The sequence below is a fragment of the Aotus nancymaae genome, unplaced genomic scaffold (assembly GCF_030222135.1).
Source record: "Aotus nancymaae isolate 86718 unplaced genomic scaffold, 86718_ANA_hifiasm-v0.15.2.pri h1tg000089l, whole genome shotgun sequence".
In the NCBI taxonomy this organism is placed as follows: domain Eukaryota; kingdom Metazoa; phylum Chordata; class Mammalia; order Primates; family Aotidae; genus Aotus; species Aotus nancymaae.
Genome location: NW_026988504.1, coordinates 16292194 through 16316086, shown reverse-complemented (window position 1 = coordinate 16316086; position 23893 = coordinate 16292194). Strand labels below are relative to the sequence as shown.

General features: G+C 48.2%; 1 protein-coding gene across 4 annotated transcripts in view; it reads right to left on the bottom strand.

Annotated features, from left to right (window-relative positions):
- The window catches only part of PRKCA (protein kinase C alpha), a 495684-nt gene that overhangs the window by 71292 nt on the left and 400499 nt on the right, over positions 1–23893 (bottom strand). For all 4 annotated transcript variants that reach the window (XM_012453857.3, XM_012453858.2, XM_012453859.3 and 1 more), the window contains 2 exons: positions 4375–4512; positions 1843–2016 (listed from right to left, as the gene is read on the bottom strand). In XM_012453857.3, the coding sequence (XP_012309280.1) occupies positions 1843–2016; positions 4375–4512 (312 nt within the window). The remainder of the gene's footprint in view (positions 1–1842; positions 2017–4374; positions 4513–23893) is intronic.

The window sequence follows — 23893 nt, the reverse complement described above, 5'->3', positions numbered from 1 at the left end:
CTTAATCAGGGTAACCCGGGTTACAGGCTCTGGGCTGGGATTCAGAGCTGTGGTTGACTTTCCCGAGCATCCTGCTCTCGTCTCCCTGGCGTGACATGATTTGGAGTCAGTGGGAATAGGAAGCTCAGGGTGCCACCAGTGCTAGGCTGACACGCAGTGGCCAGCGCCTGACTCCGTGGCCGTGGCTGCACACCCGGAGGCTCCCTGTGGCCGCAAAGCCGTTTTGAGATTCTAAAACCCAAAAGCACTGAGAGGCACCTCCTAAGAGTTTTCAGAGAGAGGCATACGACAGAAAGCCGATCTCTTCATCCATGGGCAGTTGAAAACAGTAGTAACCACATCAATTATAGCTACTGATTATGGAGTCATATTTAAAATGGACAGCCTCCGAGGAGTGGCAAAACGTCTCACTATGGTGCCATCTAAACGTCTATGTTTCTTGTAGGCCACTTGCAAGCTCTGCAACTGACTGATTAGTGCTTTGGAATGTTCTTTTTTGTCCTCTATTTAGTGTTGCTTTATGACAGGGCTCAACAAACTTTTTCCGTAAAGGGCCAGACAGTACGTATTCATATGTTAGGCCTTGAGTGTCTCTTGCAACGACTCAGCTCTGCCTTACTGGTGCAAAAGCAGCTGTGCATGACAGGTAGAGGAAGGAGTGTGGCGATGTCCCAAAAAAGCTCTTTATGGATGCTGAAATTCGAATGTCACCTAATGTTCACGTGTCATGATGCATTACTCTTCGGATTTCTTTTCCACGACCTTTCCTACACTCACGGGCCATAGAGAACAGGCCACGGTTTGCCAATCCCTGTGCGTGGCACTGAACAAGAACATACTCTTTTACAAAATCAAGTCCCCTTATGTTCCAATGCCAGTTTGGCAGCTGAACTCGTGGTCTTAAAAAGCCACGACTGTGAGTTAGTTTTTTGCTTTTGTATCCCCAAGTCTCAGCACAGTACCAGACATGAAGAAAACCTTTCATAGAAAGGTTTAGAATTAAGTTCAGGTGCAGTGGCTCACACCTGTAATCCCAGCACTTTGGGAGGATAGCGTAGGGGGACCGCCTGAGCTCAGGAGTTCAAGACCAGCCTGGCAACAAGGTGAAACCCCGTCTCTACTAAAAATACAAAAATTAGCTGGGTGTGGTGGCACACATCTGTGGTCCCAACTAGTTGGTAGGCTGAAGCGGGAGGATCACCTGAGCCTGGGAAGTTGAGACTGCAGTGGGCTGTGACTGTGCCTCTGAGCTTTAGCCTGGGCGAGAGAGCAAGATCCTGTCTCAAAAAAGAGAAAGAAATGTTTGGCCAGGTGTGGTGGCTCACGCCTGTAATCTCAGCACTTTGGGAGGCTGAGGTGGGTGGATCACCTGAGGTCAGGAGTTCAAGACCATCCTGGTCAAAATGGTGAAACCCCATCTCTACTCAAAATACGAAAATTAGCCAGGTATGGTGGCACATGCCTGTAATCTCAGCTACTTGGGAGGCTGAGGCAGGAGAATCCCTTGAACCCGGGAGACAGAAGTTACAGTGAGCCGAGATTATGCCACTGTACTCTAGCCCATGCGACAGAGTGAGACTTTGTTTCAAAAAAAAAAAAAAAAAAAGAAATGTTTGCTGAATTAAATGGCATGAATGCCAAGCAGAGGACATTACAGAGAAGGCACACCCCCGCACACCCCCAATCTACCAGTGAGAGAGGTCGGAGGTTGTCCCCAGTCACCTCTGCCTGACATTGCATCACACCTTTCTCCAAAGGAACAGGGATGCTAAGAAGCTCTGGGCTCAGGTGTACCCCTGAGAGCTGGGTGCTGCATTGCAGAAATACACCCCAGGTCCTTACCACTGTCTGGAAGCAGGAGTGCAGCTGTGTCAAGAACGGGGGTTTGTCTAGCAGGGCCAAGACTCGCTTTTCCACCATGGTGCACTCCACGTCATCATCCTGAATCACCACGTCCTTCTTCAGGATTTTGATCGCGTACAGCTCTTCTGTTCCCTTCCTGTCGGCAAGCATCACCTGAGAACACATTAAGAACAACCTGAACACTTTAAAGCATACCTCTTGGGGGCGGAGGGAAGGAACCAGGCCAGGTGATGGCTCAGTGACAGTTTGTGCACATTTGTCAATGTGAGATATAAAAATATTAAACTCTATGTGCAAATTTGGACATTCTACACATCACTGCAAATTCAGTCCCTCCAGCACTTACATAACTTCAATGCCATCGAGATTTGTAAGTGGCCACACTGCCACATGATGACACTATTTTGGCTGCTAAAATGAATACTCAACATTCGGTATCGGGATTAGTTTGGAATCATGCACATTTTTCAGGAGTATCCTTAGAGTAAAAGCTGACTGACATTTATAATCTCACAAGTCAAGAACCTAGCCTTGAAATCAATTCCTGGGTCTATCATGAGCTGTGGGGCCACAGAAACCAAATGGAGATATCCGGGCAGATTGCAGAAGACTGCATGCCGGCATCTCTGAATGATTATATTTGCTTGCTACAAGTTAACATTTAATTTTTAGTTGTGAAGACTCTTCATCAACCAGCATTTCTGAGCATCCCCTCTGTTCTGAACACTGAGAAATAGTAACACGGAGTGAACCGACTACAGCTTTTTGGATGCAGTTGTTTTTAATGAAGTAGAAACCATCTGAGGACTGTGCACTCTGATCTGAGAGATCAAACAGATGCCTCTTTATCAACTAAGATGAACCCTAATGTCAGAGGCATTCGAACCACAGCGACTCCATCTTGAATAAGGGATGGGAAAAATAAGGCTGAGACCTGCTGGGCCGCATTCCCAGGAGGCCAGGCATTCTTAGTCACAGGATGAGATGGGAGGTCAGCAGGACGGGTATCATAACATACAGGTCAGAAAGACCCTGATGATAAAATGGGATGCAGTAAAGAAGCCAGTCAAAATGCACCAAATCCAAGATGGCGATGGAAGTGACCTCTGACTACCCTCACTGCTCATTATATGCTAATTATCATATATTAGCATGCTAAACAGTTTACAAATGCCATGGCAATGTCCGGAAGTTACCTTATATAGTCTAAAAGATGGATGAACCCTCAGTTCTGGAAATTGCCCGCTCCTTTCCCAGAAGACTCATGAATAATACATCCCTTGTTTAGCATATGATCAAGAAATACCTATAAGTATGCTCAGTCAAGCAGCCCACGCTGCTCTGCCTATGGAGCGGCCGTTCTTTTGTTTCTTTACTTCCCTAATAAACTTGCTTTCGCTTTATTCTATGGACTCACTGTGAATTCTTTCTTGTTTTAGGTCCAAGAACCCTCTCTTGGGGTCTGGATCAGGACCCAAGTTAATGAAACAGTTACCTATGGGTTGAGGGTTCAGGGCCCAGCTGGCATGGCAAATTTCGAAATTCCTCCAGCTGCAAGGTGAACCACTCTTGCTAAGCTCCCTAACAGTAAGAACTGTCAGGCCCCTCCTAACTCTGATTTACAACTCAGACCACTATGACTCAGACTGGACTGAGGACTGGTCTTACAAACATTCTTTTTGGTAAAGCAACGGTAGGCCTTAAGCCAGATTCAGCAGCTTGCAGAGCCAGCTCACAAACTGCTTTTGTGTCCTGTGGTTCACCTTTTGATGTAAAGAGCCTAATTCCACCTTTAAAAATTTTTTTTAGATGGAGTCTCCCTCTCTTGCCCAGGCCAGAGTGCAGTGGCATGATCTCAGCTCACTGTAACCTCCACCTCCCAGGTTCCAGTGATTCTCCTGCCTCAGCCTCCTGAGTAGTTGGGACCACAGGCACACACCACCATGCACGCTAATTTTTGTATTTTTAGCAGAGATGGAGTTTTACCATTTTGGCCAAGTTGGTCTCAAACTCCTAACATCAAGTGATCCACCTTCCTTGGCCTCCCAAAGTGCTGGGATTACAAGCATGAGCCATAATGCCTAGCCAAATTCCACCTTATTTTAATGCTAAGTCCCCACCCCAAAGTGAACACGAGATGCATGTTGCATATATGTTCATCCACTGTGCCTGTGCTTGGCTTCCCTCAGCAGCTTTCTCCCCAAACCTGTTGAATATGGATGATTCTATTGTATAACACGGACCCTGTGAGGCATAAAACCCAACCTGCCCTTTCTCTCCTCAAAGACTGGGCACCTTCATTTCACACCACAGACTTTCTTTTTCGGGTTTTGCAAACTGATATCACCAATAAACCTCTCCTATATATCATTTAGCCATCCCGGTGGCCTTTTGAACAACTGTACAAATCACAGAGACGTAATGTGTTGTTCAGGAAACCTCAGGGAGAACAAAATTGATTCGAGATTCTCTGCAGAAGCCCCTCCAATTTGCAGATGAACGTCTTCTTACCTTTCCAAAACTCCCCTTCCCCAGCACCATAAGGAAATTGAAGTCGGTGAGTTTCACTCGGTCAAGGTTGTTGGAAGGTTGTTTCCTGTCTTCAGAGGGACTGATGACTTTGTTGCCAGCAGGGCCAAGCTTGGCTTTCTAAATAACAAGCACAAATGGGAAAAGTATGGGTCATTTTTCTGGGGAAAGAGTGACAGAAACCACAGCACTGTAACTTGTCTGCTTGGAGGTGGGATGGCGTGAGAAAAGGAATTAGGGTGAGGACTGAATATCTGTTCAGATGTCAGTGGCTACACTCACTCTGCGGGGAGAGTCTGCAAAGTAGCAGAAAATTGCTCTATCGAGAGACAACTCTGCATAGTTAACCTAGAACTGACGCGTGGGGATTCGCGTATGGCTGGTTGGTTGTAATTCTAGCATGTACAAGTTGACTTCTTGGGAAAAACAGTGCTTTGGGTCCATTAACACAACAAAGGAAATAAACTATGTACTGATGCTTTTCGTATTTGTAGATTTTACAATTTAAAATTAATCTGCATGAAGGAAACTTGTACCCACACCAAAAGGCAGGAAAATGTTCTCTGGAGAGGAATGCTTAAATGGCAAGTCATGGGGGTGATTTATTGCTATTTTGAAATGCGCAGTAAGAACAGGGGTTGGTGTTTTTCCTTTTCTTTTCTTTAAATCAAGAGTTAAACTCACAAAAAGAAATGGTGATGTGCATGAGAAGGGCAAGGTGCCCTTTGTGCCTGGCGGGCGAGCTACCAAAGGGGTTTTCATAAGCCCTGGAGGGAACCCTGCCCTCATGACTCTCACCAGGCCCTCGGAGTCCGTGTCAAAGGCAGAAGGTAAAAGGGCTCTGGAGAAAAGGGAAGGCAAGTAAGAACCCACGGGGATGTCTCATTGTCACCGAAGGAGCACTGGAGAAGCCTGCAGTGGACCGAGTCTCCCAGCACAAGACTCTGAATTTTGAATATCTGCCTGACGGGGAGGAGCTGGTTGCAGGAAGCATCAGCTGCTGATAGGTCCAGGACCCTGGCTGGGCCTCCACAGCCACAGCCCTGAGCCCGAAGGCAATGACTCTTGCCTTGGATACATTCTTCTTCTTTTTCTTTTCTTTTTTTTTTTTGAGAAACAGTCTCACACTGTCGCCCAGGCTGGAGTGCAGTGGTGCAATCTTGGCTCACTGCAACTTCCGTTTCCCAGGTTCAAGCGATTCTCCTGCCTCAGCCTCCTGAGTAGCTGGGATTATAGGCTCAAGCCACCATGCCCAGCTAATTTTTGTATTTTTAGTATAGATGGGGTTTCACCATGTTGGTCAGGCTGGTCTCGAACTCCTGACCTTGTCATCTGCCCGCCTTGGCCTCCCAAAGTGCTGGGATTACAGGCGTAAGCCACCACGCCTGGCTGCCTTGGATACATTCTTAAAGAGAGGGTATAGCACCTCCCTCTCCAGTGCAGCGGATCTGAGCTCCAGAGCCCTTGCTATGAACTCACTGAAGTCAACACCTTTGAGGTTACCAAGACGATGGTGAAGGAGGTAAGGAAGGCACTCAAGGGGCTTTACTATGGATCAGCGGCAGAGAAGGCTTACAAGGAGTCACCCATTGTCCCTCTGAGCACCACCATGCCTTCATCCCACAAGTACTGACTGAGCCCCCTTGTGCTCTCTAGGGGAGCCTCTGCATCTGCAGGAGGAGCCCCTGCTGATATAGGAATTCAGCAGGACTGGTTTCACAAGATACAGGTCACAAAGACCCCCTCATAAAACAGTATGTGCTAAAGAAGCCAGCCAAGCCTCGCCAAAACCAACATGGCAATGAAAGCAATCTCTGGTCTCCTCCCTGCTCATTGTATGCTAATTAAATACACTAGCATGCTATAGGAAACTCTCACCAGTGCCAAGACAGTTTACAAATGCCATGGCAACATCTGGAAGTTTGCCTCAGGGTGTGAAAGGGGAATCCTCAGTTCTGGGACTTCTCTGCCCCTTTCCCAGAAAATTCATGAGTAATCCACCCCTCGTTTAGCATTCGATCACGAAATAACCATAAAAACAGCCAACCAGCAGCCTTCAGGGCTGCTCTGCCTATGGAGCAGCCACCCTCTTATTCCTTTACTTTCTTAAAAAACTTGCTCTCACTTTACTCTGTAGGTTTGCTCTTGAATTCCCTCCTGCACAAAGCCAAGAAGCCAAGTGGCCTGTCAGGCTGAAACCCAGTTTTGGGGCTCACCCTGGGACACTGCCAGCTGTGTCTGGATTCCCAACCCTAACTGCTCGGCACAGGACATGCGCTCAGCTCTCTGGCTGAACAAATACAGAAATGAAGCCCAAATGTGCTCATCAGATGCTGTGCCATTGAGCGATGCTTTTCTCTTATAAGAATAACTTGCTTGTGGACAGGTGCGGTGGCTCACACCTGTAATCCCAGCACTTTGGGAGGCTGAGGTGGGTGGATCATGAGGTCATGAGATCGAGACCATCCTGGTCAACATGGTGAAACCCCATCTCTACTAAAAATACAAAAAATTAGCTGGGCGCGGTGGTGCGTGCCTGTAATCCCAGCTACTCAGGAGGCTGAGGCAGGAGAACTGCCTGAACCCAGGAGGCGGAGGTTGCGGTGAGCCGAGATCGCGCCATTGCACTCCAGCCTGGGTAACAAGAGCGAAACTCCGTCTCAAAAAAAAAACACATGAGGGAGAGACGGCCCTGACATTGTTGCTTCCAGACTGAAAGTGTGAAGCACGGCTGAGCTCTATCTCTGTTGGCAGCGTGTAGTGGAAGCACCTGTAAACCTGGGGCCACTGGAAACACAGAAGGCCCGTAAAGATAAAACATCAACTGCAATGCTACACACACTGGCCTGTCCCCTTTGGCAGGGCTGGCCCAGCCCTCTACACACTGGCCCTAGCAATGACTCTAGGTCAATAAACTTCCTAGGCTGTGTCTAAATTTAATTTTTTAATTGAGATGGAGTTTCACTCTTGTCGCCCAGGCTGGAATGCAGTGGTGTGATCTTGGCTCACTGTAACCTCCACCTCCTGGTTCAAGTGATTCTCTTGCCTCAGCCTCCTGAGCAGCTGGGATTATCAGCGCCCGCCACCACATCCAGCTAATTTTTTCATATTTTTAGTAGATACAGGGTTTCACCATGTTGGCCAGGCTAGCTTTGAACTCCTGATCTACCTGCCTCGGCCTCCCAAAGTGCTGGGATTACAGGCGTGAGCCACTACGCCCTACTGGCTGTGTCTAAATGTAAAAGAATAGATAGGAAGTGCAAATTTGAGATGAGAATCCTGTCTATGCCACTCTGTTCTGCACTTCTGACTTGGAATAAGAACAAAGTAATCAGAAAGAGGCACAGATAAATTGCATTTTCTCAGGATTCCCAAAAAACATCTGAAAACACCCAAATGCAACTGACTGATCTGAGGTGCTTGAAAACCATGTTCACCCGGGTGAAGTTGCTATTCATACCACCAATACCCAGCTTCCATCTGTAGCGCGTGGTTCTGCCTAGCTATGCCTGACTGCTGTGACATTCCAAGACAGTCACTCCTCCTTTCTCCTTTGACACTCGACCACCACAGTGAGGGGATACGAGCTGACGCAGTGAGGAGCCTCCAGATAGGCAGGGGGCTTTTTACACACATTGCCATCTACCACCTGACCTGCAGACATAACCTAACGCCAGCCTTGTGAGTTTTACACTATGATCTTAGTATGGTTATTAGGATGGGACATCGCCCACAGTCAGGCTCAAGGCTGACAAAAGCATTTTTACATTCAAGTACTTCTGAACTCGGCTGCAATATGACCTTGGCCTCGGGTCTCAAATCAATCACCGGGTTTGGGAGGAACATCCACAAAGGAGGCACCTGCTCCCACAAGGTGGAGCTGGGCAGAGGAAACCACGGGCTTTCCGCTCTGCCTGGGCAGATTCTTTTCAGCAGGAAGCAGACCTCAGTTTCTGGTAGAGCAGGCAGCTGGTTGGGAAGGAGACAGACCGGTATGTGGGGTCCAGAGCAGGCTGACACATTCATGTCAGGGAGCTGGCTTCTCAGTGGCCTGGCCCAGAGAGTCAGAATGGATTTCTCCGCAGCCCAAGCCAGCCCTGAGATCAGAGCAGACCCAGCATCTTCACGTCCCTGCTCCCGTCAAGAGCAGCGTCTCTCGTTTCCACTACAGAACACACTTCCTGAGCTGTCTCCATGCTGCCACCTGCAGGCCTTGCTGCCAAAGGACACAGAGCCATCTCCATCGCCAAGTTTTTGAAAGCAGCTCTTTGATGGTAGGAAACTCCAGGGTATGACACTCTCAGGGGTCTGGGCCTGGCTTTGAGCAAGTCCCACTTTCAATCAGGGTCTAATCAATGCTGGGGTTGGAGGAGCAGCTATGTCACTGGGGGCGGGGGATGCCTGAGGGCAGGGGGACAGGAACCACATAGGACTTCCAGGTGGGCAGGGGCGCTAGGGCTGAGGAACAGATGCTGGGCGGGGCTTGACCTCCAGACCTCCAGTCAGTGCCCCTCTGTCCTGCTGAAGACCCCAGCCTCACTGGCCTGCTGTTTCTCCTCCACCCCCTAGCCTGGCTGGCCTCTCCCACTCCTTCAGGTCCCAGCTTAACTGCTATTTCTTCAAGGAAACAGACAGAAAAAATACAGGGTGGTAGCAGGAGAACAGAAAATCCCAGGCAGCAGTTTCACCAGACTAGCAAAAAAAAAAAAAAAAAAAAAAAGTTGAAATAACTGCATAAGCTGGGGGCCCACAAGACCCTAAAAATCAGGATATGGGCCAAGCTGGCTAAAACCAACTGGACCCAACATGGTGCTGGATTTGACCCAGTGTCACCTGGGACCTCACTGTCTGCTCATTAGCATCCTCAGCCCTATACCCACCAGTGCCATGACTGGTCCAGGAAGACCAATATCTGGTGTACAAATGGGTGGCACCACATTTCTGAGAAATCTCCACCTTTTTCCGGGAATCTTCAGGACTATTACTCCCCTTAAAGAAACCCACAAAGGTAGCAGGCCCCCAAACCTCCTTGCACACAGCTCTCTCTGGAGTATGCCTGCCTTTCCCTTTCTTGAGTGTGTACTTTTTGCTTTGCAATAAATCTCCATATTTTCAGTATTTAATGACTCATCCTTGAGAACTCCTTCCCATGGCAATATCAACAGCCTGGACAACAGCTGAGGTCAAGGTCACACCAGCGTTTGGGGACCTGCCCTAGCTCACCGGCAGGCTACAGCTAAAATGACAGTGGGAGCCAGGCACGGTGGCTCACGCCTGCAATCCCAGCACTTTGGGAGGCCAAGGCAGGCAGTTCACTTGAGGTCAGGAGATCTAGACCAGCCTGGCCAACATGGTGAAACCCCGTCTCTACCAAAAAATACAAAAATTAGCCGGCATATTGGTGGGCGTCTGTAGTCCCACCTACTTGGGAGGTTGAGGTGGGAGAATTGCTTAAACCCGGGAGGTGAAGGTTGCAGTGAGTGGAGATCGCACCAGTGCTCTCCAGAGTGGGTGACAGAGTAAGACCCTGTCTCAAAAAAAAAAAAAGAAGAGGGGTGCTGTCCTGCATTCACTGGCTTCCCACATGACAGAGAAGGAGGCTGAGTGCTTTGACGGCTGAGGAGGAGACTCGCTCTGCTCTGTCTCTTGCCTTACTTCCCATCACTCCCTCAGCCTCGGTCCCAGCCACACCAGCCTGCCGCGAGCTCCCAGCCGCCTCCTGCCTTGGGACACCAGCCCTGCCCGTCCCTCTTCTGCTGTTCAGTCACCCTCCAGAGTGGTCTTCCTAAACCCTGACCCTCCTTCCTTCTCCCCGTTAGCGTTCTTCCTGGAACCTGCTGCCACCTGACTACGAGTCTAAGAGGGCAGGGGCCCTGCTGTTCTGTTCACCCTTAAAGTCAAGCTCAAGCATCTCCTCTTGGTTTCTCTGAAATTTCCAACCTGTGGCCAACAGGGTCCACCCACATCCTCTGAACTTTCTGTTCTGCACACCTGTGAACACCTGAGGGTTCCATTCAGGCCGCTCCTGCAGAGGAGGCCCGAGGTGCCTTTCAACCAACCACAGCCCTCCATCAGCCACAAAAAGAAAGCCTGTTCCAGAATGTTCCCCTGGCTCAGAGGAGGACTGAGCTCCAGCTGCCCACAGTGGTCATCAGCTTGAGAATACACCCTTGGCTGGGTCCTCCCTTCCCTGGCTCCCAACCCTCCTCCCTACCCACATCTCCTGGGATCCCTTCCGGAATGAAATTCTCAAAACCCTGGGGCCGCGTCAGCTTCCGGGGAACCTGACACACACATTTCTTCGTCTTGGACTTTTTTTTTTTTTTTTTTTGAGAGGGGCTCGCTCTGTCACTCAGGCTGGAGTGCAGTGGCATGACCAATGACCATGGTTCACTGCAACCTCAACCTCCTGGGCTCAAGTGATCCTCCCACCTCAGCCTCCCAAGTAGCTGGAACTACAGGCATACATTACCACACCCAGCTAATTTTTGTTTTTTGTTTTTTTTTTTTGGTAGACATGGGGTTTCACCATGTTGCCCAGGCTGGTCTCAAACTCCTGAGCTCAAGTGATCTGCTCACCTCCGCCTCCCAAAGTGCTGGGATTACAGGTGTGAGCCACCACACCCAGCCGCTTCTTGGATTTATTGATCTGTCTTCCTCACTAGCCTGTGAGATCCTAGGAGGTGAGGACTAAGTCTTGCTCGAGTTTTTATCTTGCGACCAAGCACTGTATCAGGCACATAAATTCAGAACTCAGAGTTTTCTCTCTCGTTCATTCACATTTGTGCTCATTGTGCTAAGACTGACAGAATCCACAGAGGCCAACTTGCAGCCAGCACTGGTTGGCCAGGTGACAAACATAAAAAAAGCAGCAGACGGCGTCAGGTGAGCTGCTGCAGACAAGCAGCCCTGACTCTGCATTTGCAACTTCATACACAGTCTGAGCTCTTTCTCTCAAGCAATCACTGTTCATGCTGGGACAGCCGCAGAGAAGTGCTGGGAGGCTCTCCTGCCTTCAGGGTGGTTGGCCACACGATGACCCTCCCCAGAGCCCCATGAGACCAATCAGCCAGGCCAGCAAGCTGAAAACAGGCCCTTGGAAGGGTTTCTCTGAAGGGCTGTTCCTCTGCTGAGAAGTCTGGCTTGCCCAAGATCCAGCTGGGATCTCTGGCTCAAGAGCAACCGTGAGCCCCGAGCTGACCATTTCTTTCTCCGAACTGGATTCCCAGCAGAATTAAGAGACCTGCCCTTCCTGGCTTGCATACTGTTGACATAACTCTAGTTGTCATGACTGTAATTCGGACTTCACCAGGAGTGCAAATAAAATCAATATATGTCTAGGGATAAAGCTGAGGCCAACAGCCTAACTGCGGAGATTTCAGGAAACCTGGGGAAGGAGAAGAATAAGCGTGCTGGCATCCTTCACTCCAGCAATGCAAACACGGCCTGACACAGCCAGATGCCCTGCTGGGGGCATGAGCAAATGGGAAATTCTGACTGCAGACACGGAAAAGCAGAAAAGCAGAATGTCTCCTTAAGATGAATGCTCAGAACAGAGCATCCACTGGGCTGCTGACCTAAAGCAGGTATTAACTCATTAGAAACGCTCCCGCTGATGTGTCCCAAATCCTGAGTCCACCTCACTCATTTCCAAGTTAGGTAAAGAAAGCGGTGGGGGACCAGGCTCTGAGCAGCAGTCAACAGGCTGGAGTACTGCCATCCTCCTGTGAAACTGCTTCTACCCCTGAAGCAGGAGGAATCTCCTTTCAGCTCTGATGATGTTTGTCCAGTTCTTTAGAGAACAACAGAGAGCGACCCCTGAGAGGGGAGGGTTTGCATCCTGCCTGTATCAGGCATGGCTGGGATGAGCTCCTCCACCATGCTACGCCTCTGGCCTCCGTTTGTAGGATGGGATGGTCCTAATGGTGTTCCTCTCACCAGACTCCTGGGAGGAGCAAGTGTGAGGATGTTAGGGATGGCGCCTGGTACCCAGTGACTGCTCAATGCCTGGTGCCTTATTTTTTCCTATTCACCTCTGTTTTCTCAAGACGGCCCAGTGGCATCGTGACACAAAGCTGTGACTCAGGACACATCTGTTGTTACACTCATGGGTCTCTGTGTGAGACTTCAGCATATTCACCCACTTATCCCACAAACATCTGTGTGTGTGACATGCCCCAGACATGGTGCCAGGGGCTGAGGAAACCAAGGCCAATAGGAAGTAGCCTCTCGTGGCCGGGTGCAGTGGCTCATGCCTGTAATCCCAACACTTTGGGAGGCTGAGACAGGTGGATCACCTGAGGTTGGGAGTTCGAGACCAGTTTGACCGACATGGAGAAACCCCGTCTCTACTAAAAATACAAAAAAGTTAGCTGGGTATGGTGGTGGGCGCCTGTAATCCCACCTACTCAGGAGGTTGAGGAAGGAGAATCACTTGAACCTGGGAGGCGGAGGATGCGGTGAGCCGAGATTGTGTCATTGCACTCCAGCCTGGGCAACGAGAGTGAAACTCCATCTCAAAAAAAAAAAAAAAAAAAAAGAAGTAGCCTCTCCTCTGAAGAACACGTAGTCCAAAGGTACTGGAGTCTGTGTCATCACTGCCCAAAGCGTGGTCCTCAGACCAGCAGCGTCAGCTAGAGGCTTGGCAGAAATGCAGACTCTTGGACCCCACCCCAGACCTACCAAGTCCAAACATGCATTTTAAACAAAATCTTTGGGTGGCTCTAGGGCACATTTAAGGTTGAGAAATGCTGATCTAAGACAGTTAGGCCATTTCTCCAAGTTCCAACATTCCTCTCCGAGTCACTGGGCTCTGAGACCCTTTCCACCTTCAACAATCTTCAATTACTACATAAAACCCATGGGTAACTCTGGAAAGAGCCCTGAACTTGGATTCCAAAGAGCTCAGATCAAATTTTAATCTTACTCATTTTTGCTGTGTGACTCTAGACAGATGACACTGCCTCTCTGAGCCCCAGGCTCCTTATCTATAATATAATAGTAAGAAGACTGTGTCCCTGGGCTATGCTGGACTATCTCCCTGGACTGCACTAAAGGTGAAATAAGGTATCTTTTGCAAAAGCACCCTAGTGTAGCACCTCACGCTTTATTCCCTCTGCCCCGGTTGTTGCTTTTTGTTTTTGTTTTTGAGATGGAGTCTCGCTCTGTTGCCCAGGCTGGAGTGCAATGACACAATCTCGGCTCACTGCAATCTCCACCTCTCAGGTTCAAGCGATTCTCCTGTCCCAGCCTCCCAAGTATCTGGGACTACAGGCGCACACCACCATGCCCGGCTAATTTTTTGTATTTTTAGTAGAGATGGGGTTTCACCACATTGGCTAGGCTGGTCCCGAACTCCTGACCTCAAGCAATCCACCTGCCTCAGCCTCCCAAAGTGCTGGGATTACAGGTGTGAGCCCACACGCCCGACCTCACTCTGGTATTCTTTGCTTTGACCCATAAAGGAGACAAAGTGCAGGAGACTGCACTTTCTTTCAAGCTCCTGGCATGCACCTGCTCCGTGAGTGTAGTTTGAAGGCCTCTGGTATTCAAGAAGCAGCTGCATGCTGCCTGGGCTAGGCCTCTGTGGGCTAACTCACAGACCAGAAACCCTGTGGCCTGCAGGGATGTGTGAAGCTACAAATGGGCTTTGCATGAGCTCATGACCTGCTGTGAGGTTGAGGCACGTCAACCTCCTGCTGCGAGGGGGCAGGAGAGGCGAAGGCTCTTGGTTCTGGCTGTCTACCCTGATTTCCAGAAAGCCTACTGAAGCCCACTAAGGGGCTGGGTTAATACTGCTGCAGGAAAAGACCCTGACTTAATAAAATGGCACAAACAAATTTTTAAAAGGAAATAAAAATGGGAACTACGATGCACAATTTTGTAAATAGAATGAAGTGACATTAAATGCAGAAGCTGTAGCATGCTTTTTTTTTTTTTTTCAAAATGAGACTAAAGCACATCACAGTTTATTGGCTATGATTCAGCAATCCAGAATCCAGGATTTTTAGATTCCTCAAAAAATGGCACATTCGTATTTGGCGAAGTTTGGCATTGTGACGCCACTTGGATGAGCAGGCTGTGAAAATGTACTGATGACCTATATGTGTCTCACTTTATAATACAGATACATTCTTGAAAAGTCACAATAGTTTGAAGCTGTTAACAATTCAAAGGGTTCCTGCAGCGGCATTCTGTAAAGCAAACCACACAAAATGGATCTGAATACTGCAAACCCAAATTCGCCCAGGTGGGGGTTATGGTACACGTGTAAATACACCTGTCTGAAGCCGTTCATGTGTGTGAGAAGCTCTCTACATTCAGCTCCCTATTAGGGGGTTTTTCAAATTAAAATTGAGAGGTGGTTGTGACAGATGACTTACATTATATATCTATGAGGGACTGCATGGCTGGAGACGTTCATTTTCTAATATGTTAAAAGTTTGCAGCTGCTGAGCTGTGACAGTCTGACCCATCGTACCAGCAATTTCAAAGGGTTTAACTTAATACCATAGATACTCTGTTATGTTTCAATTTTATATAATGAATATATACTCTGTGAAGAAACCGACCACAAAGATAGAAATTTCTGACCTCTAATACAATAGCCTGCTGCCCAGAAATTCTTACAAGGGTGCTGATTTGTCTCCAGTATGAACCCAAGTCCAGAGATTCCATCTACAGTTAAGAATCAGGATCTGAAACATAACTCCAAGCTTCCTGGTGGGTCCATCTTATAATCACAGAGCTTCTGGGCAGCCCTCTGGAGTATGGTTTAAAGTCTAATTGTTGGAGGTGTTCGATCCAGAGCAACTCCACCTTGAACAGGGGCTGGGTAAAATAAGGCTGAGACCTGCTGGGCTGCATTCCCAGGAGATCAACAGGACTGTTCTCAGAAGGCCATAAAGAACCTGCTGATAAAACAGGATGCAGCAATGAAGCCGGCCAAAAATTGCCAAAATCAAGATGGCGAGGAAAGCGACCTCTGGCCTCCTCGCTGCTCATTATATGCTAAATATAACACATTAGCAAGCTAAAAGACACTCCCAGCAGTGCCATGACAGTCTATAAATGCCATGGCAGCATCCAGCAGTTACCTCATATAGTCTAAAAAGGGAAGGAACTTTCCCAGAAAACTCATGAATAATCCACACCTTTTGAAGCCTACGATCAAGAAATAACCATGAAAATAGCCAACCAGCCGCCCGTGGGGGCTGCTCTGCCAATGGAGTAGCCATTCTTCTACTCCTTTACTTTCTTAGTAAACTTGCTTTCACTTTACTCTGTGGACTTCCCCCAAACTCTTTCTTGCATGAAATCTAAGAACCTTCTCCTGGGGCCTGGATTGGGACTCCTGTCCAGTAATGTGACTACATTCCACTTGAAATGTGTTCATTCTCACCTATTTTGTAAATACGTCTTCAAAAACACATGATCTCCTAGGATTCTTGAAAATACGGCTTTGATTAATATACTTATCAAAGACGGTTGCAACGTGTGGAGAGAGGAACCTCATGACAGCTTCCTTCTACTTCTAAGATTCCAAGGACAGACAGGTCACCAATGACCGACCACAGGGGCAAATGAATAATCACAGATTTCTCCTACAATTTTTTGTACAATGATGAAAATCCTCTGTATTCACAGTTAATCTGAACAACGGTGGCAAAACAAGACCGATGGTGATTCAGCGCTATTCCACGTAACAGGGCGTGGTTAACAGAAACGGCCATGCAATATATAACCAAGGATGTCCGGCACAGCACCACACCTCTAAGGGAATGCATTTACCTGCACCCTCTGCAACATTACTTAAGAGAGATCAAGTGTTTCGGAAGCAGAAAGCCACGAAGGAACTGAGGGTTTTCATGGTTTCGTTAATGGAATATGGCCGGTGTATTTCTAATAAGCGCCAAGTCACGATATCTATTACCTTCTACTCAGTAACTGGGCAATAGGTTAAAATGATGCTACTTAATTGGCATTATAGCTTCCTTAGTAGCACAGTTAGAGTAAATAAAATGCCCTCTGTTCTCTGGCTCAATACTTCATCTTCTGGGACAAGCCAGCTTACACAGGTGCCTGAGGGACTTTGCGCTTCGGCACTTCCTCTGATCCAGATAGGCACAGGACTCCTTTTTTTCTTTTTTTGAGATGGAGTCTCACTGTTGCTCAGGCTGGAGTGCAGTGGCACGATCTTGGCTCACTGCAACTTCCACTCCCCAGGTTCAAGCGATTCTCCTGCCTCAGCCTCCCAAGTAGCTGGGATTACAGGCACGTGCCACTAAGCCCAGCTAATTTTTTGTATTTTTAGTAGAGATGGAGTTTTACCGTGTTAGCCAGGATGGTCTTGATCTCCTGACCTCGTGATATGCCCAGCTTGACCTCCCAAAGTGCTGGAATTATAGGTGTGACCCATCATGCCTGGCCCTCCCTCCTTTCTATCTGTGCTCAAAGGATGCTTTAACCCCAAGGCTCCCTACTCCTTCTGACAGTGTCCCTGCACTTCCTGTGGTGTGCACTCCCTCCCTCTCTTCCCATTACCGATTTTATTTGTCTCTACTTGTTACCTTTCTCTGGCCACTGGGATGAGCATGGACAACTCGTCTGTTTTGTTCACCGGCACATCTCCAGTGCGTAGGATGGTGTCTGGGGCGTGGTGGTCCTCAAGTATTTGCAGAGGCAATGAGTAGAGTATATGGGGGAAGGCAGCTTTTCACATAACATTTTTAAAAGGCAGAATTGTTGCTTTAGAATAATTTCTACAGCAGTGCTGCCTCTTGTTATAAAAGTATACCTGCTCATTTGAGAAAATTTAACAGCCATGGATAAGTCAGAAAAAAAGAGAAGAAAATTTAAAACATCTATAACTTTATTTTTAAATTTTTATTTATTTATTTTTTATTTAGTAGAGGCAGGGTTTCACCATGTTGGCCAGGCTGGTCTCAAACTCCTGACCTCAGGTGATCTGCCTGCCTTAGCCTCTCAAAGTGCCGGGATAACAGGCACAAGCCACCACACCCAGCCTACTTATTTATTTTTGAGACAGAGTCTCGCTCTGTCACCTGGGCTGGAGTGCAGTGGTGCGATCTTGGCTCAGTGCAACCTCCACCTCCTGGGTTCAAGCGATTCTTGTGCCTCAGCCTCCCAAGTAGCTGGGACCACAGGCATATGTCACCAGGCCCAGCTAATTTTTGTATTTTCAGTAGAGATGGGGTTTCCCCATGCTGACCAGGCTGATCTCGAAGTCCTGACCTCAAGTGATCTGCATGCCTTGGCCTCCCAAAGTGCTGGGATTACAGGTGTGAGCCGCCATACCTGGCCTAAAACATCTATAATTTTATACTCACTTTGGCAGCACATGTACTAAAATATCTATAATTTTATCACCCAGAGGTAACCACTAATAACATTCTGGTGGACATTTTCCTACTCCTTTCTTTTCATGATTTCCTGTGTGATATACACAGAACCAGATTGTGTGTCAGCTGCGTCTCCCCTTTGCTTATTGTGAACTTCTGGTTATAAGCAGTCTTCTGCCACAGGATTTGAGTACTGCATCATATCCACTACATGGCTCTACTGTAGTTGATGTAACCATCCCCTTATTGTTAGACACCTAGGTTGTTCCCAGTTTTGTTTTCAGCAACATGCAGATGAACAGTTTTGCAGTCCAAATCTGTGTGCATCCTTGAAGTCCCCAGGATAGATTCCTGGATGTGAAATTGCTGGAGATCTCCAGCAATTTCACAATAAAATGAAATATTCATTACTTGTGTGTGACCTTTTTGGGGAGGTAACAAACAAGTACCCTTGTGCCCAAGTGCACAAGGACAGACATTTTAATCTCAACATGAAAAGTCAAAGAGAAAAGGAGGAAGCCCAGAGTCAAGGAAGCCTAATTCCTGAAGGCAGGCTCTTGGTTTTAGATTGTGTGTCTAAATTCATGGTTGGAATTTCTAACAGTACTTCCTTCTCAGATTTGGCTGTGTCTATGTGTTTTATGTTCAGATGCCAAAACAAAAATACATCTTTACTTCCACAATATGGGAAGTGGTCTTAGAAGGTGCTATGGTTTGAATGTGTCCCTCAAACTCACATGTTGAAATCCTTAGCCTGAAGGTGATGGTATTAGGAGGTAGGGCCTTTGGAAAGTGACTAGGTCATAAGGGTGGAGCCCTCATGAATGGGATTAGTGCCCTTATAAAAGAGGCATCAGAGGCTGGGTGTGATCCCAGGCTCATGCCTCTAATCCCAGCACTTTTGAAAGGCTGAGGCAGAAAGATAGCTTGAGGCCAGGAGTTTGAGAAGAGCCTGGTCAACACAGTGAAACCCCCATCTCTTCAAACAATAATTTTAAAAAATTAGCCGGGCATGGTGGTGTGTACCTGTAGTACTAGCCACTCGGGAGGCTGAGGTGGGAGGATTGCTTGAGCCCAGGAATTTGAGGCTGATTGTGCCACTGCACTCCAGCCTGGGTGCCAGCATAAGACCCTGTCTCTAAATTTAAAAAATCTTTAATAAAAACAGGCCTGAGGGGCTCCTCATCCCTTCCGCCACATGTGGACAAAGCCAGAAGATGCCATCTGTGAACCAGAAAGCGAGCCTTCACCAGACACCTCACCCGCTTTGATCTTAGACTTCCCAGCATCCAGAAAAGAGAAATAAATGTATGCGGTTTGTAAGCCACACAGATTATGGTATTTTGCTATAGCAGCCTGAGTGGCCTAAGGCGGAAGGGGAGCTAATTTGTATGGAGAGCTTAACAGTGATCCTTAGGTAAGGCAGTCCCCAAAGCCACCCCACTTCCTTCTGACTACATTTTTCTAGTACAATTTGATCTGCAACTGCAACCTGGAAATAAGGGCCTGGGTGATTCCTCCCACACAACTGGGTCCACACCTGCCACTTGGAGTTTTCTCCCGGAGGCGGGAATCACAGGTGACTGGCAAATCACAGGCGTGCGTCATTCCCTCTCCTGCTGGCAAATACAGTGAATGCCTCAGAACCACAGACTGTCAGCCACAGAAGCATCCCTGGGGATTCCGACCTGCCTGGGATGCAGATGAAGATGCTGAGGTCTAGAGAGCTAACTCCACTACAGTCCCTGCGCCACTTCGTGGCAGTGCTGGGGCAGAAGAGAAGGACATGGCTGTTCTCTACAGAGGCCCTGAAACTGGACGGTGCATCATCCCGCGTTCCCCTGCGCTAAGGGTTGCTCCAGCTGGGCTGTAATTGTCTACTAACAGCAGGAAGATGACAGAGCTTTTAGATTTCAAAAGAAACTTGGGGATACTCTCATCAAGGCTGCCCATGTTACAGATAAGGAGAATGAGCCCAGGGGGAAACGGTGGTATGTCTAAATCAGTTTTCCATCCTGGGCTCTGAATCCAGAACTCTGGTCTTTGAATTTAGTGCTCTTCCTCCTACATTGAGGGTAAGCAAACTTTTTCTGTAAAGGTCCAGGGGATAAATATTTGTGGCTTTGTGGGCCGAATACTGTCTCTGTTGTAACTTTCCAACTCTGCCACAGTAGCTCGAAAGCTACAAAAGTGGGTAAAGGAGGGAAGCTGTGTTCTGATAAAGCTTAATGGAGAAAACAGGCAGCAGCTGGGGTCTGGCCTGTGGCCTGCAGTTTGATGACCCATGCCCTGTATCATCCAGGTTCTCAAATCATTCATCGTCATTTGCAGTTAGAGTTCAATAAAATGTCTGTATCTCCTTAACTAACCTATCAGAACAGCGACAATTAAGCATCTCAAGAGCACTAGAATTAAATCACTATCCAGGCTCTTCCACAATGCTTGCTCTGGGGGCCAGCACAGGAAAAGGAAATCTGGCAGCCAAACAATGGTGGTGAGAAGTATGTATTCAGCAGAGCAAAACTGAAGGGCAGCACATTCCACCGTTTTCTTAATGAGAAATATCTTCATGTACACACCCAATTTGGCTGTTGCCAGTTAAAATAAATTCGCAGGCAGCGAGAGGGCCTCCGTTGTCATGGCAACTGAGCCATACTCCAAGGAGAAACGTGGGATCCCGTGACATGTTGGCACCTTGCCAGATGTGGAAACTGCAAAGTGCCTGGTTTTTTTCATGCCGCGTCCTAGTCACCTCTAGTATCCCGGTGTGTGATTTTCTTTACAGCCAACCCACATTCTCCCTGTTTCCCAGATTTGTCTGTTGATAATCGACACATCAGTTAGGCTGGCTAATCTTGATGGTGCACCCCTTGTCTCGCCTGCTAAACACCTCCTGGAAAGGCGGTTTGCCCTTGTACCGTGTTCTCCCCAACTGCTAAAACTTCAGGCTTATATGAGGATTCTCCACCAATGAGCTTAAGTTTTTCCACCTGCAAAAATGTTGTTTTTCTCCCACCAGGGAGCTAGCTGATGGCACACTTGCATCTGATGCCTGGCTTAGAGGAAGGCCCAGGGTGCACTGATACAGCCATGACATAGCTTTGTTCGAGAACTTTGGGCACTTACTAATTTTTGGAAACCTATTCCTTTTCCTGCTAGGAATGCTCCCCTTTGGAATTAACACCACAATGGCTTTATGGGTTGGCTGTGGCAGGGTCAAGAGTCACATGAACTCACAAACGTCATCAGAGTAAGTGGTTTTTCAGACTGTCAGCAATATAGCTTAGACGTAGGGAATTCTCTGCTGCTAATAAAAAGCCGAGGAGATAGAAAATGGGCTGGGGCCCCGTGCAAGCAAGAATAGACTGAAGGAGCCATCCATCTCTTGAGAAACCTTTGACTTCTTTGCAGCACACTTAAGATCTTCTAAAACCAAGGAGCAATTGGGAGCACAGGGTGGTGATCTCATCTTCACGCCCACTAAAATGTGAAGGCATCCAGGCAAAAGGTCATTGCTATTTGTTGTGTGCAGGTGGCATGGAATCTTTCATTTGCACATCTTTACTGCCCTCTTGTGGTATTTAGTTCCTGAAGCAACTGCTTTTTGGCTGAGATCTTTCAGCAGAAATAACCTAAGATTCACCAGTCTGCCTTACAGAGGTGAAGTCCTATAAATGCTGCAAGATGGCACAAACTACACAAAACTGAATCTATGCAGTTGCAGAAAACTGTTTCCTTTATAGTAGATGACCTGAACCACTACTGTAAGTGCTGGGACTTTGCAAAATGCCAACGGAACTACAGAGTGCCTACTTTTGATGCCCAAAGTGGGTTTTAGTATCTCTGTGTGCTCTATTTGTAGAAAACAAAGATCCAAACAGCTGTAGACCTTCCTGCGTTTCCCAAATCTTTCCAAACCTTTGACTGGGCGCAGACTCTGCAAGCCACAGATCCAAGAAAAGGCCTTGGGGGAAGGGAGGCAGTGAGGGCTGCAGGGGGCCCTGGAGTGGACTGAGAGAGCCACTGTGTTGATCTTAGAAACAAAGAATGACCTGGAAAATAGTGAAAAGTCATGACAGTCACATGAGGGCAGAGTTCAATGAAAAAGCCACTTCTGGGAAAATCCAATTGGAGCTCAGTGAGCACAGAACAGCAGCTCCTGAAGTCAATAAAAAAACAGTAACAAAACACACCCAAGTGATAACTGGCAATAAAGCCCAGTTCTCAAAGGAAGAAGCTTCCAGAGCCTTCCCTCCATGACTCTGCAGCTGCTGCAGGAAAGGAAAACAGGATGACTGGGCATCCTCACAGAGAAAGAGAGAGAAAAAAATCCTATCCCCGAAATGCTGGATACGCTGCTCAGCTACTCAACAGAAATTTCTATAAAATGTCTCTGATGGGAGCAAGCATTTTGAAAGCAGGGCCGACTGTCATTAAATTTAGCACAGTATTTCCATAATCATTGATTTCATCCTACCCTCACTGAGCCTTTTTAATCCACACCAGTTTTTAAAAACAAGGGCCTAATTATAGCTCAATGGGACACCTGCTTCCAAGGCTGGCGGCAGCTGCAGTGTTCTGGGCTGTTCTCAGAGTCCTCTGTGTCCAGCAGCTCACGGGGGACCTGGGGGGCATTCAGGAGGCTGATGAGCATGGGATCTGGAGTCTGCCAGCAGTGGTCTGAAACACCAGTAAACGTACTGCTCACTTCTCTGAGGCCTTGGTTTCTTCATCTGTAAAATGGATCAACACTCCCTTCCTCATCCTGCAGGCTTGGAAGCTGCCCATCCTGCAGTGGTGAGGGCGTGATCAGAGCTTGGGGCTGGTGACTGCTGCCATTCTGACTAGTCTTGCCACAGTCATCGCCTGCTGCCAAGTGGCAGTGTCAGAAGACAAATTCCCATTCCAGGGAGGGGGAGAGATGAGGCAGCAGCAGAGTGAGACCTCTCCTAGAAAGAGAGGGGCTTCCCAGCTGCCTCCAGGGAACTTGCACAGGACCAATGGCGGGCACAGGCCTGAGGACACAAGGGTGGCTGAGGTCAGGGGCCTTTTTTCTTTACACATGGTATTTGCACCCTAGTACTCTGGCTCCACGAGGTCTGGCAGCCTGGGGGGGGCTGTGGGAAGTTGAGGCGTGGACTCACAAGGTGGCATTCTCCCTGAGGGAAGCAGTGAGGGGGGACATGGCTGGGATACAAGTGGTCTGAAAGCAGAGAGCCTTGCACTGGAGAGGAAAGGTGTGTGATTGGATCACTTCGTCACCATGCGAGATACTCCTGACATCTCCCAGCTGTGACTGGTGGGCTTTGGAAGTGGACAGAGGTCTTATGTCAGTGGGCCAGGGAAAAGCCAGGAAGTCTAAATTAATACAATTATTGTGACTCTAAGGGTATCCACAGGCTGCTGGGGCCTGGGGGAATGTGAGTCACGAAAGGAATACCCTTAGTAAGAGCTGAGACCATGGTCCTGTCCTGCCTGCCTCCACCCAAGCCATCACCTCTGTGCAGGCCTGGCTGTCCACCCATAACCACTGGTGAGTCACGGACAGAGCCCTCCCTGCCTGGTTCTTCGCAGCCTGTCAACAGAGAGAACCAGTGCCTGGGGCCAGCCTCGGACTGAATGTTGACAAGTCTATTTTCAGAAAAAGCCACAAGGTAAAGATTAGCTCATGACCAAGCCAAGGAAGCCACTTTGAAGACAGGTGTGAGCAAACAGTGGCAAGCTATTATCGCTGCCTGGGTCAGGGTGAATTTCCAACATGCGGGTGACATTTTCTTTCTCAGGTAGAGTAACCTGTTTCTTGTCCTCATAACAAAACCACGCAGGAAACATCAGAAACAAGCACCAACACAAAGCATGTCAGAAAAGAGGCTGTGGACTTGACGCTTCTCGTCCCTGTTCTTACATGAATTCAGGATGGCTTCGCTTCACTGCTGCAGGTGGGAGTGGGGTGGAATACGGGGCCACGTTCCTTCACAATGGGTTATTTGTAAATCTAATATACCACTGGGGTCTCCCAACCTCGGGCCCGGGAGTGGTTTAGAAAGCACAATGAGGCCAGGCGTGTGGACTCATGCCTGTAATCCCAGCACTTTCGGAGGCTGAGTTGGGCGGATCACGAGGTCAGGAGTTCAAGACCA